Source organism: Onychostruthus taczanowskii, unplaced genomic scaffold, assembly GCF_017590055.1.
Source record: "Onychostruthus taczanowskii isolate IOZ18803 unplaced genomic scaffold, ASM1759005v1 scaffold6, whole genome shotgun sequence".
NCBI lineage: Eukaryota > Metazoa > Chordata > Aves > Passeriformes > Passeridae > Onychostruthus > Onychostruthus taczanowskii.
In genome coordinates, this window is record NW_024503679.1 from 5406625 (window position 1) to 5425641 (window position 19017).

The 19017-nt window shown below is 35.9% G+C and overlaps 1 protein-coding gene across 4 annotated transcripts in view; it reads left to right on the forward strand.

Moving 5' to 3' along the window:
• ZNF280D (zinc finger protein 280D) overlaps positions 1-13572 on the forward strand; it is a 39446-nt gene extending 25874 nt beyond the window's left edge. For all 4 annotated transcript variants that reach the window (XM_041418595.1, XM_041418599.1, XM_041418596.1 and 1 more), the window contains 4 exons: positions 1033-1095; positions 1629-1747; positions 1925-1961; positions 11079-13572. In XM_041418595.1, the coding sequence (XP_041274529.1) occupies positions 1033-1095; positions 1629-1747; positions 1925-1961; positions 11079-11712 (853 nt within the window). In that variant the 3' untranslated portion in view covers positions 11713-13572. The remainder of the gene's footprint in view (positions 1-1032; positions 1096-1628; positions 1748-1924; positions 1962-11078) is intronic.
• Positions 13573-19017: the final 5445 nt, after the last annotated feature.

Sequence of the window (19017 nt, forward strand, 5' to 3'; positions counted from 1 at the left end):
CAAAATTTTAAAAACCTACTTGTTACTCCTGTGCTCTGAAGAAGCCACCTGTGTTGTGGAAAATAGTGAATGTGATTTTCTTTCTGAATTCATATGCATAGGAGATGCCTTGGCATTTGTAAATGCTAGGATTCTTGAACCTGGGATCTAAGTTTTTAGATACACTGTATATTGACCTATTAATACCAATTTCAATGCTCATAGAAGTCCTAGGCTGAAATAGTTTGTGTGCTTTTATGTGTGTAATCTATTGTTGGCATGCTTAAAAAAACAATGAAATAATGTGCTTAATTCCAACCATACAGTTAAAAAATTACTGAAAGAGGGATCTAAGGTAAATTGTTCCTACTGTTGCCAGTGGCCTGGATGGCAGGTCAAATTCATCTGTGCAGTAGAATTGCCAATCTTTTGTCCTTTGTCCCCTTGATGCACTAATGCATCTCCTACTGTGATCCTTTGCAGCACCTACCATCACCTCTTTGGTGAGTGTAAGGAAAACGGGATGGTGAAGAGGACTTAGGGGGAGGGTGTTTGTGGAGGAGCAGCCCCTGTACTTGGCTGCCTGCACGTTGTTCCATGGCAGAGAACAGTGTTGGTACATACTTAAGCTGCATAAGAGACAACTTACAGGTTATCTGATAGTTTCACATCTTGTTGAAAGCCATCTTTTTAGAAAGCACAAATTCAGCTAAGTTTTAGCTCTTTTAGGGTGCACTCTATAGCTACAGCCATGGTTCTTCAAAAGCTGAATTGCTGATGGAAACAGTAAAATTACATTCTTCAGGACTGTTGCCAGTAAAGTGTAGCTTTTCACCTCCCAAGGTCATATACAAGGGAGCCAATGTTTTAAACTAAAGCTGAGATTGATGAGTTCGTGAGCTGTAAGCAATTTAACGTTTAAGAATAATGCAGTTTAGTATTATTTTCGTGTTTTGTCCTAAGCAAATTGCAGTACCATGACAAGTGAAGGGGTTATGCAGAATAATGTATTCAAGAAAACCAGTCTAAGTGGTCATGTTTTCATATATTCAGTTTTCACAGTGCTCGTCCAAGTAAAAGGTTTTGGATCTTCAAGAAGCATTCAGAAGTGCTACGGTAATTCAGTATTTTCACTTACACATCATTATGGTTTTATTTTCTGATGTTGAACTGATAACTTAGGTTGAGATTATAACCTCTTGCATTTCCACAATTTAGAGCAGAGAAATGAAACCATTAGGTTTTCCAATAGCAGTGTTCTGGTCATGGACTTATTTGTCCATGTTTATGAACTTAATTCTGGGAAGTTTAAATTTTTTTATTAGTAGTATTTTTTGATTATTCATAAGATGCAAAATGGGGAGGGGGTCAGGGAAAGAAAAGAAACCACCATCCAATCAGAGAAACTCATGCTCTACAGATAAATTTCTGTCTAAAGTCATGTTCTTTGTACTATATCCAGCATGGAGATGCCCTGCTCATTGATGGGAATTTCCTGATACTAGTTGCAGTAGAAAAAGTAAGATTATGTTTTTGTGAATCATCTGAAGTTGATTTTTTTTAATAGTCTGTCCAGTTGCTGTAAGTTAAGAAAAGTGTTTCTATGACCATGTTGTAATTGCACTTCCTTTTTGATTTTTATTTCCTAGAGGTGTGACTGTAGTGTGTCTTAACTGTGATTTCCTGGCTGATGTTTCTGGCTTGGATAACATGGCCAAACATTTGAGTGAGAACCAGACTCATACTTGTCAAGTTATAGTAGAGAAAGGTGAGTACATGTGGTGTCTTTTTATGCAGTATATAAGTATTTACATGTGGGTGTCTCTTGTGTTATCACAGTCCTATTTTGAGTTGCATTATTTCTGTACGTGCATTTAACAGTGATTACTTCTGTATTTCCACATTTTAAAATATTCTTAATTAAATTCTTTGTTTTTGTTTTCAGTTTCCACAGATAATACAACTGCTGCACGAGTGTCTCAGTAAGTTTTATTTTGCTGCTTAATGTTTTCTTTCTATTAATTTAGTCATAGATGGCCAAAATTTACACTTTGAACTTGGGTTTCTTTTGAATTGCATAGAATTTGAAATGTATGGATGAACACAGGCCTTTACTGTACTAGTGCTTTTTCATCTTACCATGTCCACAACTACAAGAATGAAGAGATAAAACAAGTACCTATTGCAGCTAAAACAAATTCAGTTTGAAGAAAGAAATATTTATTGTAATGTTGGAACTTCTCAATTCTGACCTGTCTATATACAATGAGATTGTTACCTTCTGCTTAACACTAGGTTTATCAAATTAGTGGTTTATGTTCTTTATGTAATATGAATATGAATACAAAAAGGAATGTCCTTTACTGAAGTAGGACAAGTTCAGTCTTAATATTTGAAAATATTTAGGAATTATTTTAAAAATTATGTTATTCATATGACCAAGGCATATTGGTTTGTATTAGCTTTTTCACTCTGACTTTGAAAGAGGAATTAGTATGTATTAATCAGGGTTTTTTAAGGATTTGAAGAAGAAGCTGCAGTATTGTGGAGATTGTGTTTCAGGTTGTGTTAGTTTGGGGTTTTTTAAACCTTAGAAGAATCAGAGATGCCAAGCTCTCCCTGATTATCCTGGAGCAGCTTCTGAGGCCTTATAGTGTAGTTTTTGCCTTAATTCAAGGTTTAGAGGTGTGTCAGTTAAATCAAACACTTGTTTTCTTCATACTATTTCAGAATACAGAATGAAAAATGTCAGTCAGACTTCAAAGAAATATATTAAAAGATAAAACAAAATGGTTTAATCCTGATAGCCCATCTAGCCTTTAGCAGGATTCTAAAAGAAGTTTAGATGGTCTCATGCATGGTGAGAACTCTTCTAACAGAGTGATAAGTTCTTAGGCCTCTAAGCATAAATCAACTTTCACTGAGTTTTTGAGATTTCCCAAATAGATTATTTAATATTTATTAAGTATTTTCTTTCTTGGTTTCCATAAAGTGGAATAAGAGGGGGTCCTCCAGTAGTTTAGCTTTCAGTGAAACTCAAACAATGACAAAATCAAGTGTTGAGCTGTGATACTTGTGGAAATGTTAGCTTTTGTATTTGGAACTGGCATTAGGTGTTGAGAATGAATGCCTGCTGAAATGTATGGAAGGAAAGGTTATAGATATGTTGAATGGTGGCTGAAGATGTACAGCTGATACACTAATACAGCTGTGGCAGGCTGTCATCAGTACTGCAAAAGGATCTTGCTGTCTTGAATGCATTACAGAGACATATAGAAATATGTAGGAATGTTGAATGTATGGATACATATATGTGTTACTTAGAAGCAGATGGGTGAGCACTGAAAAGAGGTGAAGTGAAGTCAAGAGTTTATGCAGGTTTGTTTGTGCAAGATGTTAGACAGATGCAGATAGCCATTATTTTTGAGAGTTCTGATGCAGTTACTGGTACCACAAGAAGTGGTAGAAAATCAATGATAGTGCTTTTTGAAACTGTAGACTTCATTAATTTTAGTGCATCTTGTCCTGTTCCCTATGCTAGTTCTCTGATACTTGGACAAGAATATATCATTGCTAAACTGAAGAGTATGCCTCTGTAGCAGATATATTAATTAATAATTTGCTGTACAGAGTACAAAAAATAGTTCATCTTTCTGTGGGCTGGTTCTTAGTGGTACTCTTGGGTTTCTTTGGAAAAAGAGGAACTTGCAGACAATATTCATAACTTCTGCTGTATAATTTCTCAACGATCTCTGAATGTTTCTTCCAATTCTTTGACCTATAATTCAATGACTTTTTAATGGGACTCTTCAGAATCACTTCATCATTGGAAACAATGACTCAGTTATCATCTTGAACACTTTCGGATCTTCTCTTGCATCTCTCAGATGGTATCTTTGGGTGTCTTTTATTACATATTGGATTGTCTGTATGTGTTTTAAAACTCATCTTTATTGCTAATGATCAGACATGTTCCATGAACTCTGTGTAGTGTTACACAGAGCCTGTCTTTGGACCAGAATCCTGCCATTAGTAATACAGATAACCTAGCTGGGGATGTTCCAGCAGAATTTGTTTTCTAAATTTTTATTCTACATAAGTCTCCTTGTTTATTTGGTGATCCACCTTGTGCTGACGAAGTAAAATTTATTAACTATGTGAGTACTCTTCTAATTGCTCAACTCTCTGCTTTGCACAACCAGTAACATATTTTTAAATGAACTGACAGAAGACATTTTTGTTGCAGGGCAGTTGAAAGTGAGCAGGTATCCTATACTGCCTTGGCTCACTGATACATCATTGTGGACCAGAAAATTGAACCCAGTCCAGCTTGGGATTATTTTGGTATGTAAGCAAACAAGGATCTGACCAGACCTTTTCCTTTTTCTTCATGCATTGAAGCTGTGGTATTCTCTTCTTGCATCTTCTAGACAGCACGTCTGGTCTTTTCTCCAAATACTGTAGTCAAAGGCCTTTTTTGATAATGTTCTCTGCTTTACAGCATTGATTGGCAGCTTTTTGGGGGCTGTGCTCTGTTGAAGAGAGGCTTACCAGGAGTGTCACTTACATGGTGCAGTGTTCCCTTGCTGCTCATGTGCAGCATTTCTTCCCTGCTCCAGTCTATCAGTATCATCCCAAGCTAGAGTAGTGAGTAAATGGTGATGTATATGGGCTGACATCAAAGCCCATTTTGTTCTGAACTTGATCCCACCTTCTGAAATTAAAAGGCTTTGTCATTTTTTGGATGTTCACTAAAGCATGCAAGAGTCCTGATCAATTTAACATTCAAGTAAGTTACATTTTTTTTCTGCCAGTGACTTTATGGTATATAGTGGCAAAATGTGCTTTCGGTGTCTTCTGTTGCATGTAACTACATAAACTGAGTCTTGGCCCAAGAAATTTGTTAGCTGCTTTGCTCTCTGGTAGCTAAGCTTCTTTTTGCTCCAAAATACTGTGAGAGGAGGAAAGCATGTAATGGAAGTACATACATTTATTGAGCCTTGATATTCTGAGGGTGGAGCAGCTACAGTTCCAGTTGATTTCACACCTTGTTCTTTTGGGATCATCTCTCTTCTTCAAGGATGCTCTACTCAAGCTGCTGGGACATTTGCTGCTTTTGATTTTACTGCTTCTGATTTCATCTTCAGTTCTAGATTATCTATGGCAAGTTTGTCCATCAGGATATTTGATGAGCTTTGCTTTGCCATGATCAACTTGTAATGTTCCTCCAAACCCAGCCTCCTGTTTAACAGTGGATATGTTTTGGTTGAATCTCTCATTTCCTAGCCTGAAAACAACATAATAGATACAGCTTACCTCACTTAAGGATCCGTCACTGATACAACTTCCTAGTTGTAAGAATTTGGTTTTGGTGGATGCAAGCTTCTTGATTTGCAGCACTTCCTTTTTCTGAATAATCAAATTCTTTGAGATTAATTCATTTTGACCAGTTTTTTTGTCCTCTTGACTTTTAGTACTCAATCACAGGTCTGGTGATAGTGAGCTTCTGCAGCTGTTTAGTATTGCTAATAATGACAAGGATCCTGTCATCCATGGTCTCTTCCACATATTTTGTGACTGAGCATCTGCACACTTACTCAGTACCCTCAAGTTTTACTCTTTTTGCTACTTTTTTTCCTTCTGACAGAAGCTGTGTTCCATCTTGAATGCTGCTGTTCAGCTTCAAGCATCACTTACCTACTACAGGTTTTTCTTGCAGGACTTAATTTTGTTTTGACACAGCAGCATTCAACAAAGCATAGTGGCTTTGTTTTCATTGTGAGCATGCTGTTCATTTCAGAGGAAGTTGAATTCCTATTTCGCTTTCATTCAGGTTTCTGACAACGAGAAGAATGGAATGTGATTGCAGGTTTTTGTGGCTTTCAGAAACATTCTCTAAGAATTTCCCAGAGGTGACACTAGATAGAAACTTGGATTTGAAGTTATGTGAATTCTATGTCTTTTAAATGCTTATTTGGAATATTGTCCTTCTGTTCTTTTGCAGCTTTGCTACAGAAATTTAAGTTTCAAACTTGCATTTTAAACACTTCTTAGGGTACTTACAGATACAAGAGATTTGTGGAAATGGTTCATGTAGACTTAATTGGCCTTGTGACATGCTTTTCCATTTATGTGAGGATCTTGGAAAAGTTACTTTTGTGGAAAACTCATAAAAGCACGTCTAAATCATTAAAATAAACCTGCCTGACTTAGTATTAAATCTCTCTTACGATCCCAACAATTTATATGAATAATGCAACATATTGGCCCATATCTGCAAGGGCAGAGCATGAATGTACATGATATATAACCAGTTCAGCTTATGGTCAAAGAATTGAAATTTCATTTGTATGTAGCTTAACCTATCTTTTTTTTTATTTTTAGGACATTGAGTGTTGCTGCTTGACTAGCTAGTTATGTTTTATCTTTGTTTGAAAAGTCATACAAACCAAGTAAATGTTTGTTTCTGGTTTTCTGTTCAATGTAACTGTGTAGCATTTAAAGTTACTTGTGTCAAAATAGGGAATTTTTGCAAGAAGGTGGGATTAATTAAAAAAAAAAAGCCAACACCTAAAAATCCCAAATCCAATGACCTTTCCATTCTTTTGGGTATAAATAAATTTAAACTTTTTAATCTACATATGATTCAGTTGAGTGTCTGGAAGAGACCTTGAGCCACTTAAAGTTGATTTCTAGAAATTCTTGAAACTGCAGTCATCCCAGAAAAAGTTACTTTTGGTTAGGTGTGGACAAAAAAGAAATGTTTAGCAGAAGTTTCCGGCTGAGTTCGTTCTACTTACCCAGTGAGCCTTTGATTGTAAGAAAACATGAGAGATTGCTGGGAAGACAGTGGCTCATGATTTCAGCTTTGTGTATGTGTGCAAATATATACAGTTTCATTGTGTGAGGGCAGCACAAGCAATGAGACTGAATTCCAGGAATGAGGATACTCCTTTTTGTGCCTAACTGCTTTTTAGAGTCTAGCTTTTGTTACTGACTCCAGATCTCTTCCGTTAGTCCTAGGTGTCTTTTCATCTATCAAAGTTTCAGATCAACCTGAATGTAGACTACAAGGTGTCTAAATTAATGTTCTTACTTCACTTTTACTCTGAGCCACTTTGGTTTTATGGCTGATCCATTCTGTTGGCTATCTCAAGGTGAAATTTTGTGCTCAGCTGCTCCTTTTTTATGGGCAATTTTTTTAAAGGATTGACAATGAAAGGGCATTTTTCATTGTTCTTAACTAGAAGTTCATGTAGAGTAAAGAATTTTTGGGCAGTTCTAGAAAGGTTTCAGAGTTGCTCAAACTATTGGACCAACAGGCTGTACTTACTGGAGGTGGTCACAATCTTTGGTTTATTTTCATAATGTTCTTTCCAGAACCACTGTGACTTCACATATGTGAGAAATTATTGCCTTTGTTGATGTTTGAGATATGTGATTTAAGATTTCTTGTGTCATAGAAGTGTTGGGAACATCACAAGGTGATAATTTTCTATGATTTACTGTTTATTCATGCAACTTCTGCCAATCACAAATTAGAAGGGACTGCTTTCTAAAACTATACCTGAGCAAAATGAATCCAAAGTAAACTAAAATAGCAAAGATGTGGTTACAACAAAATGTTACAAATTCTGCTCATTTCCAAACCAGCATAAGTGAGCCAGTTGGAGTCTACTTTATAAGATATAAAACATGAACATAAAAATCTCTCAAATTTGATCATGTAAAACAACATTTATAATGGATTTAAAATAATCTATACATATTGGATCCAATTCACAAACATGATCTATTCATGTCTAAGTTAGTGAGTCTAACAGGACTGTTTTATGACAAATGGCTATTTCCAACATACTTGTTTTAAGTTCTTGCCTATAAATCAGTAATGCTAAATATTTGGTGTTGCATCATCTTACACTGGTGTGGCTTCTCTTGATTAAATACTTCAGAGTATTTGAAGTCCTGACCCAAAAAATGTGTTCTCATTTGATTTATCCTGATTATTTCTCTGTTAATTAGAAGAGTATTTTTACAGTGCTACTGAAACCAATCCTTTTTTGTAGATATTTTTGTCATCTGTTGTTGCAGATTAAGATGTAATTAACAATATGTGATTGTTTATGCTACAGTTTAAGATGCTGGTTAGCTGCTAGAACATGAATGTTAGAAAGTATTCATGGTGTGCTGATACTATGTGCTTAAATTCTTTTAAAGGTTTGGGGTTAGACTGCTTTTTTGGATTTAGGAAAGTACATGTGGTTGATCAATCTAATATTAGTATATAGTTTTCATCAAATCAAAATTTAAGTGGTAAAGCTGTTTTTTTTATGTCAAGTATTTTGCACCCTGTAGACAACCATTAAGACTCGCTGAGGTTGTGAATAATTTAATTTATGATTAATAACATTATCTAAATATAATAGAGGCAGCACCATACTTCAGCAGATTAAATTTGCCTTTAATGCAACATCGACAAAGAAGATTTAGGCATAAGCAGTTTTGAGGGGTTTGTTTGCTTTTTCTTTTTTTCTGTAAGAAACCTTTGAAAGGTTAGATTTTGTTAGAACTGATGACTTAACAAGTTTGTAGGAGATACTTCTTGCTATCTCTGCGATAACATTTTCTTACAGAAACACAGAAAATCAATTTTGGTGATGTTGTGATAAGCTGTTTAATTAATGTGGTTTTCAAAGTCAATAAATTTAAATAATTTATAGCTCATCTAATGTATGGACTGTGCCTCTAAAGGTATTTTGCAGGAAGCATCCCCCTCCAGATAGTAGTTGGAGGTCAGCTGCAATGTTTTACTGTTGTCCTAAAGTAAACTACAGCTCTCTTCTGGGTGTTTGGGTTATGGTAGACAAATGAAAGAAAACTGAGCTTATATTGTCAGGTGGCTTTATGCACTTAATTTAGCATGTCAGATCTTAAAATACTTCAGTCATGGTTTAAAAGGCCTTTCTGGTGTGGAGATCGTTCCTCAACTAGTTATGTAGGAGCAACAAGGAGAGGGGTCACACCAAACTGTTAATGCAAGTGCAGCTGTAATACAAGTTTTGTTACCTGGAGAATCCTTTTTCACAGTCTGAAGGGAGTGTTTGCACACACTTTGCAACTACTCTGTATGAAGATGTGTAAATGTCGCTTGTTTAATAGGGTTGGGTTTTTTTCTTTCTTGCTGTAGAATTTTTCCCTGGATTGTTTTTAAAATCCTAATATGAAATAACCAATACAAAATAATAAAATACTCTAAATAATGCAGAAAAAAAGCTTGAGCTAGTAGGATTTTGAAGCACCAAGTGATAAGAGCCTAGCTTTCCTCTGCCTCACTTGGCACCTAAATCTTACTTTTTCAGTACAGTGAGAAAAAAAGAAAACTAAATTGCTGTAATTTTTCAGCTTCTGTGTCTTGAGGTGGGGGTGTTTGTACTTGGTAAACTCATGTCTCACATTCAGAGCTGTGGCTTTGGCTGCTCCCTTGGTCTTGTAAGCCCTGATTTCAGGTAGACTCTATGGCAGCCAGTTCATTAATATCTCCCATACCTGGTGGTCAGGCCATGAACCTGGACTCCATGGTTTCATTAAACATAAGTCAGAATTTGCATTCCAAATGTTCACTGTTTTCTGTGTAATATAGCTGTTAATATTCTTGCATTCTCCTGTATTTTTGATGGCTGAATTTCTAGTTTTCTTACACTGCAACCAGTCCTATTTGCACACTGTAAGAGTACTTTTACTTGCTAGTACTGGATAGAAGGCTTTTCTTTGTCAGCTGCTGACATACCAACAGGAAGAATTCTTGAAATATTGTATGATTTTTCTTTTAGTGTGATATTTTAGATTATCACAATTGCTACAGTCTGCTGATTGATCTGCAGTTCATTGCAGAGGCAAATTATTTCTTTGGAGAAGTAACAGAACTTGTAGTTGTGTTTAGCGATTTGAAAGATCATTATTGTTTGTGGACAATTGCTTTTGGGATGTGATTGTTGCACAACGATGTGTGGAATTGTTTTAAATTAGTTTAAATTAAATTCAAAGGATGAGTAGAACATAGGTTTTCAGCTTGAAAATATATGAAAAAACTTAGTAGCGGGGAATTGGCTCTTCCTTTTAAGATTTCTGAACTGTGTGTTGCTTACAGAATTTGAGTGGCTTTAGCCAAAAAATGTTTAAAACCACTTGAAGACATAAAATAAAAATGCATTTTGATTAATGAGCTAAGTGGTGATATTGTGTTTCTCACAGATTTTATCTGCATGTTACTGTTCAAATTATTGCTTTCAATTTAAATTTTAAAAAGGTCATTTGGGAGAATTTGCTCTTAATTTCACTTTGTTTATAGAATTTCTATTTGAAATGAGACAAATTGTGGTTCTTCCAGCTTTTCCGTTCCTCTCCCCCACACTTTCTGTTGTCTGTCACCATCATCATTTTAGGTAATTCAATCTGCTTATCATGCTGAAAAACTTTGGTTGATTAAAAATGGTATTAAACTTCTGCCAGATTTAATCTATACTGAAAAATTGAACGTCTCTATTTCTGTGTTTCCTTTTTATAAACACACAGTTTTACTCTGAAAGGTGACTGAAAATGCTGCTTCACAGATTTACTTTTTCAGTGAATCCAGTTCGTGATTGCTCAAATAAATTTTGGATTGTTTAATTTAGATTTCCAGCTGTTAGCTTTATTCTCATGAGTATTGCGGAGTCAGTTGGTGGTGTAAAAGTATAAAGCAATTTTATCTGCATCTGTGTCCAAGAGGCTATGCAGATAGAGGAGCTACAGGTGTTATTTTAGGAAATTCCTTGTGTCACACAAAGACAACCTTCCTTTCTAGAGCTGAAATGCAAGAACTAGAGTATTAATTGACTGCTAAATACAAAGCTGAGTTTGTAAGTAGATGAGGAAAATGTAGGTGTTAGTTAAATTCTGCCTTTCTTGCTATGAAGCCTCATGACAAATCCCAAAGCGGAAATCTTTAATACCCCTCTGAGTGTCACTTTGCAGAGAATAGCCAAGCATTGCTTTATTTAATTTATGACATAAAATTATAAAAGTCATATCTAAAAATAACTTGTTTTGGTTTTTTTCAGCAATCAAGAGCATGACTCTTCAGATGAAACAAAAGAACGCAATAGAAATCAAACTAAAAAAGTTGCATCTGTTGAAAAGAGGGAAGACTCATCACTGTCAAATACAGAAAACGTTCGTAGTTTGGAACTCCCTGGCAACAGCTCAAAGAATTCTTTGCACGAGAAAAGAGCATACTGTGATTCAGCTAGTAGGAAACAGTTAGTAGATGAGAAACAAAAATGTATTCATGATGAAAGCGAGATGAAAATGTGCCAAAGTTCCGCTGACGTTGTCCTGAATGAGCAGACTCAAGTGCGTACCTGGGATGCAACTGCGCTTTCAGCCAAGAATGTGAGGGACTTAAAGCTGACTCTGGGTGAAGATGTCAGTTTTGAGCAGTTCCTGAGAAAGAGGGATGAACCCGAATCTGTTAGTTCAGACATAAGTGAGCAAGGCAGTATTCATTTGGAGCCTTTAACTCCATCAGAAGTACTAGAGCACGAAGCTACTGAAATTCTCCAAAAAGGTAACGTCGCACCTTCATCCAAGAAGGCGGGACAGCTCGCTGAACAAACTGATGAGACTTCTAGAGAAAGCAATCCCAGCAGAATGGAAACAATTGCAAACAAGACAGATGAGAATGAAGCAAGCTGAAACTGTGTTAATTTTATTGTTTATTTTAAACTGTGGTGAGAACACCATGGACCATTTCTGATGAGTGTGCTCACGGATGCTAAAGACTAAAAATTTTGAAAGGGAGGAGAAGAGAAAGAGACACCAAAGGGAAGTTTGCATATGGAGGTGGCATGTATGCGTATGTATGACTGAATTCATTAAGCTTCAAAAAGGTAACATGTTAAAATATATCTTCCTGTCTTTTGGATGTGATATATTATTAGATTGATACTTGAAAAGAGGTATAAATTCTAATTTTTTTATAGTTAACTAGCCCAGGATAAGGTGATTTGTTCGCCCAGAAAGTATTTTTCTAAATTCTTTAGTGTGAATATCATGGAACTGGGGATTGAGTAAGAATTCGCTTCTGATGCTGATATGGAGCACACTTATAATGAAGGTTATTGGTCTGCTGATAGTTTAGGTAAAAATATAAACCTTGGAACTTGGTGTCACATTCCTGTCTGTAAAAGCACGTAAACAGAAGTATATGAATTTGTGCACCTCTGTACAGGTGTAATCCTGCCAGGCTGTAAACTTACCTTAATAAACTTTCAGTGAAAGTGAAATTATTACAATAAAAAAATATATTTGTGGAGTTTTCACTGTGCAGGCTGTGCAGAAATACCGAACATAGCTGTATAAAGTAGGACATAATGCTGAAAGTACTGTAGCTGTTAGGCTTTTACCATTGGTTTAATTACTCTTAGCCGTAAACCCGTAGGAATGGTCTGTAGGTCACACCAAAGTATGGTTTGATGTAAAAATGGTTTTAAGCAAAAATAAGGAAAACTCCAAACTGGAAACACCACCTGGCATGCATTTTGCCATTTTGCAGCTGCTACTTGCTAACTTAATAGGATACAAGGGCATATAAAGTAGAATTGTACAGTTCAATTTCAGGACTTTTTGTAGTCTAACTTATGTACAGAAAGATGGCTGCTCGTTTTGGTTTGGTTTTGGGGGTTATTTTTGTCTTCTAGTTAGCTAGATTTAGGAACGCGTATGATTAACAGTAGTTTGCTCCTTTGATTTCATTGCTCCATTTGAAACATTCAGAATGTGCTTTTGACTTACAGTTTTGTTTTTAATGAATGTTACATGTTTTGAACAGCTGTTAAAGTACTGCTGTAAATTATTACTTTTTGAGTAAATATTTGCAACAAAAATTTGTCTTTGTGTATAATTTTATGCTCAACTTGAAGCTTTGGGCATAGTGTTCTCCTATTTTTTAAAAAGATTTAGTGACAGTTCCCAAAAAATAACTTCATTATTGTTGAATTTTAGACCTATGTTTCTTCGGGGATTTTTGTTAGGTTTTCATTGGTTTGTTTGTTTTATTTTAGAATTAAATGAGCAAGTGCCTATGCATAAACCTTTTCTTGTACCTGCGTATTGTGATATGATGTGCTAACCTTTCCAGACTATACAGATATTTTTCTGGCCCATCAGTCTGCAGCTTAAGTTTCCTTTGTCCTCTTAAGTTCACTGAGCTCAGCTGCTAAGTGGGTCTAACAGTATTAAAATCTAGAGACCATCCCGCTTACTATTGGAATCTCTAAAAAAACCAAATCTCAACAGCCTCAGAAGTTCCTTCAAGCTCTAAAGAGATGTGTAATTTAAATTTTGGACTGCATCTTCGTTGTCATCCGTGCACGTGTGGAAGACTTTTAAAAAATAAAAGTGCAACAGTTTATGTACTCACAGCTCTTTGAGATCTGCCTCGTGAAGAACTTCAGATACCACAATACATGAAAAAGCTGAGAAGAATAAGTTGCATTATTCCTTTGTTCTTTAAAAATTTTAGTGAAATCATTAAATAGTGCTTTGGTTAACTGGTCTGATGTCTTCATGGTTTTACACCTGCAAGGTTACTCAGTGTGATGCTTTATTTTATGCAATTTAAAGCATATAATCAACTACAAAACTGGATGTGTATGTTACCAAGGGAGTTCTGAATGCATCTGTGATGGAACCCAGGGAAATCTGTAGTGTTGTTCATCTGGTTTGTGATCTTCTATGCAAATTATATATTTTGAATAGTGATGTGATGTGTGGTGTTAGAAAAGATAAAGTTCAACTGGAACCAAAGATAAAGGAACCAAAGATAAAGTTCAATTGAAGTTGCAATACTTGAAATTTCCACATATGTGTCTTTTATTATGCATTTACACTTTTAAAACAACTACCCTTTTAATAAGAATTTGGAAGGATTTGGCCACATAGTGTTGAGAAAAAGTGGTAAATAGAACTCAAAGACCTGCCTATTTGGCAGAATTATATCTGTGTCATCTCAGCTGCTTATTACGTAAAATGTCATTTGTTTCAAACCATGTTGACAATGCTTATGCAAGAAGTAACATTAGGTAAAAACCACTCTATCTTCTGATCCTTCTGAAAGAAGAGGTGAAAGAACTTGATTGTTCTAGCAACAGCATCAGCTTTTCTCATGCGGTGAAGGAATATCATGAAAACACTGGCATGGTGTTTTTGTGAAGGAGGAAAACTAAAACTCGTTGCTATTTTTCCTATATGAAGTAATAGATTTGCTCATAAACACTGCAGGAAACTGCACAAGTTCAAAGATAAATTTCCACAATTTGAGAGGTTTCCCAAAGAAAAGATAAGTTCAATTGGTACTTTTGGCAGAAGCTGCTGTGGAGGATCCAGTTTCATTAATGCATTTTCAGTTAATTGAGCATAATTGCACATCATTCAATTTGTTGTTTCTGAGTCATTTAAAAGTTGTTTTTTCCATCCAGCCATCAGTAGTTCTTAGAGTGTGTCACCTCTTTGTTCTGGAGAAGACCTTTCACCTCCAGTTTTCATTCATTGCCTTACCAAAAACCAGTCATTTAATTCTTGGTGTCCATAGTAGAATCACCCTTTCCCTTGTCTCAAGAGTTGTATCATATTGGCTTGAATAATCACTGCAGCTTGTTTATATAGTGCTAATTTTTAAGGAAGTCGTGTCCCACGTATATGCTGTCTACATTATTGACATTGAATAGAAAACTGCAGTCATGATGATCAGGGAACATTCAGTCAGTTGGATTTTCCTCAAGTGCAACCAGTGTCTGTTTGCCTTGTGCAGCTTGGGAGAGAAGCTTTGGTTCACCTGTGCTTCACATTTTCTAAATGGAGTGGCTGAGTAAATGCAAAAAAAAAAAAAATCCAATTGTAGCACATACTGAATTCTACATATTGGGTGATGTATTTTAAAGAAGAAAGTTTTTATGACAAAACTTTGCCTACTTTTCCTTGGGCAGAGAGAGAGAAGAAGCTTGGGCAATACGTGTTAAATCTCATTTCTGTTGTACTACTTCTGGAAGGAATCAGAAACTAAATGTTGTCAGGCTAAAGAATCTTGAAAAATGCTTGTGTTCTCCAACACCTTAAATAAAAGATCTTAAAGCTTTTCTGCAGGCCTTAAGCATTGTTGTTTATATACTGGCATGCAGAAAAGGCTTTTTTATTTAATATATTATCAGATACACAAATATTCCACTAAAGACTGTGACCATAGGCTATGACAGCAGAATTTTGTTACAGACCACTGAGATTTTTTTTGTGGTGGGCAAATTTATACCTAATTGTTCTCTTTTTGTTTTCATTAGTGTTGGTTTTTGCAGCTTGTGAACTTACTTTGTCTAGTTGTAGCCTGTCTATTTTGATGTATGCTTCATATGCCCTTAATAAAAGAAAAAGGTAAGTATGTTTTATGATTACATTGAATGATTTTTGTTTTGAAGAAAATGTTTATTCCAGTTTTAATGTAGTTGGGAAGGACAGTTCTCAGTCCCTCAATGAAGGATAGCATGTTATCTCTTTTGAACATTGTTTTTATGCAGGATTTTGACTCTGATCTTCCCAGTTAGTTCTGTGCAAAAGTGAAAGTGTTGTCTGGTATTTCATATTAGTTTACAAGTTCATGGGCACTATGCAGAGTTCCTAGGATTTTGACACTGATCTTCCCAATTAATTCTGTGCAAAAGTGGAAGTATGTTGTCTGGTATTTCATATTAGTTTACAAGTTCATGGGCACTATGCAGAGTTTCTTTGAGTTTTGGATCACTATTATAGCTCAAAGACAACTAATTAAAATTTTGTACCCAGTCATTTCATTGACCCAAATTAAGCTTGGAAAGTTGGTATTTCCTTTTTGCACCAGATTAAAGAAAACAAGTGGAAAGTGTTTATCTATGAAATACTTTGAGGGAGGTGAATGTAGTTGTGCCTTCAAGGTGCCATAAAGCTAAAGCGTTTGTTGGCATCAAAATGTGCTGGGTGTGTTGAGAGGCTCTTTCCTCATGAAACCGTTATATCAGAGAGGCTGATTTTTTTCTGACAACCAGAAAGATAACTCTGATGTTATATCTGTATCTGCGTTTATGTTTGGGCAAATTTATCTTCATATTAAGCAAATTGACTGCTCAAATTACATGTGTGGGCTGTAATCAGGCCAAAATAAGATCAAGTCCATGATCATAACCAGTAGCTTTTCAGCAAGCAATTCTCCATTTTTAAGCAGCATTGCTAGGTTGCTTATGTTATGAATCTAATGTAAATAAACTGCATTTCATACTTTAGTTCACTAAAGTCTCAGTGCTGGGCATTTAAGTCAAAATAGCTTGTTTCTCCAAAAATGTTTGTGAATAAAGCAGTTTCTTTAAGAAGGAAGTTGTCTCATACTAATAGTGTGGTAGCCCTGAAAATGTAACCTTCATGTGTTTTGCTCATAAATAGTGTAGTTAAGAATTAGTCCTTTTGATTAAAGGAAGATCACCTGTGGGTCTGTTCCACAGCCTCTTGTGAGTTTTTCATATGGCTCTGTCATGATATTCTAGCAACAAATTGAAGCCCTTGTTTTCCTCTCTTTTAATGCTGTAAAATTGGAACATGAATGCTTAATAGTTTTTAAATTATATGTATTTTAATTACCTGTGTATTTAGTGTGTGAAATGAGGATTGAGTTTTGTGTACCATTTTCTTGGGTTTTCAGACAAGATTTGTCTTTCCACCTAATCTTGGAAAGACTTCACTACTTCTTGGGGTCAGCAAGTTGAAGGCACATAGTATCATTTCCCAGGTTATTTGATGAAATCCAGTATATTTGTTAGATATCATTGAAGTGGGAGAGACTAGAGGCAGTCAAAATGAATCCCAGTACTGTGAGTAATTAGGAATAATTCATCCTTAAAGGAAAACTTCAGAAACACAGATAGATACTTGATAGATAAATGGTGGCAGCGTAGGAAGTCAGGTGAAGCCATAGCTACATTGGACTGTTCCTTCATTCCTTTGTGTACACACACACAGAGTTATGTGCATCTGTAATGACAACATAACTTGATTTTATTTTCCCTGATGTATCTGAATGGAGTAATAAAACACAAAGAGGATGTTGTTTTTATCATGTTAAAAACAAGAGTTCAGCTGCATTCCTTAGGCTGTTTTGAGCATAAAGTTGTCTAAACAGTTTGTTCTAAAATTGCCATTATACTTGAATTACAGCATTTTACTAATCCAAGCATGCTTCTTGACAAGGTGAGCTACTCAGCTATCTTGGAAGCTTCACACATATTGTTGCCTCTTAATTGATATTCATATTTTGACAGTAGTAAAATTATCTGTTGTCCTCTCACATAATTTGTGGTTTATATTAATGTATTCTTTATTTAATGTGTTTACACAGTCTTTACAAATGTGTTGGTTCTTTACATCAAAAAAACGTATTGTTTGAAAGAGCTTACAATCTACTTGCACTGTTATGAGAATTTCTTGGTCACATCTCTTATATGTATGTTAACCTGCAAAACAGGGGGAATGAGGAGAGGGAAGTATGAAAAAAAAAATGTTTAAAAGGTCAATCTTTTGCTTATCCTTAATTAGAGTGGGTAAAATATATCCACTCTGAACTGACTCCCTGCCATAAGAGCTGTATTCTCTTCCTTATAGGTGATGCTAAAGGTGATAGGAATTCTGGACAGACTCTCCAGAGAAAAATACAAAGCAGCAAACAAAGATGTTATTGGATTACCAAGACGCCTCATTGCAATAAAAGATCAATAAGAAGCAGCAGAAAATTGAGAACTTTACTGTGAGTGGAATATAGAACATGTACAAGCGAAATGCTTCTACTTTTCGTCTTTTATTTAATAAGAGTATGGTTAATGAGAGTAGACACCTCTATTAGGAAACATGAGATGCTGTTCAGCATCAGACAAAACTGTTACCAGTCACTTCACAGCACAAAGATTTGACCTGACTGTAAACTGATATTCTTGAGTTTAATGTACACCAATTAGTTAAAGATCAATAATTTATGAAGTTCACTTGGTCAGAACATAGTTCCTGTCCATCAAGTGAAATATTTATCATTGCAATGTATCTGGCTATGGGGAGGTGAAAAGCACTTTCTGCACCTCACCTGCATTACCCACTAGGATCTCTTATGTTTCATTTACCCTGCTGAACATGCAGAGCAGGAAATGTTGGAAATCCACAGAAAACCCAACAATTACTTGGGTATGAAAGTAAAAAAATTTACTTTCCCACTGTGCCAGCAGGCAGAATGCTGTGATTGTAGAGGTCATGTCACAGAACCATTGATCAGGCTCTTCCACATAGTGTCCAGTGGAGCTCTAAAGGAGGATACTGAAGCTGAAAACAGCTAAAAAAAATGCAGATTCATCTCTTTAGGTTTCACAGGAGTGCTCTTCAAAATTCCAGTGGGTTCTGCATCAGATGCTTGTATTTTTGTTATTCCCATTGTCAGCAAGTTCTGTGCTGCAAATTGTGCGTGACTCGAAAAGTCAAAAGGTAAAAGTTGATCAGAAAAAATCCACTGAAGAATTCTTTTGTTCCACGCATAGTTGTGTGAATAAACTGGACTGCCCGGGAACATGCATGTGGAAAGGTTCTTCATGCAGGTGCTGAGGTGGAGCAAAGGCACAAGCAGCTCTTGTGCTGTCTGGGAAGGGCTGTTCCTGCAGCTGTTGGGAAGGTGGAGCAGACAAGCCATTGCTCTGTGTGTACAGGGATGGCTGCAGTAGCTGTGGAACCACAGCTTACTGGTATTTTCCCGGGCTGGTGCAGTATGTGGTGGGTAAAGGAATTGCAGGGTTAAGCAGTGACAGTTGTGAAATGGAGACATGCTTAACTAGACATGATACGAGAAATCAGAACTGCAGTCCCTATGGGCCATCCAGACAATGACTTCTATTACTACAGAAGCAAGAGGGTTGTTCAGGGTTTTTTTCTTGTTTTGGGTTTTTTTTTTGT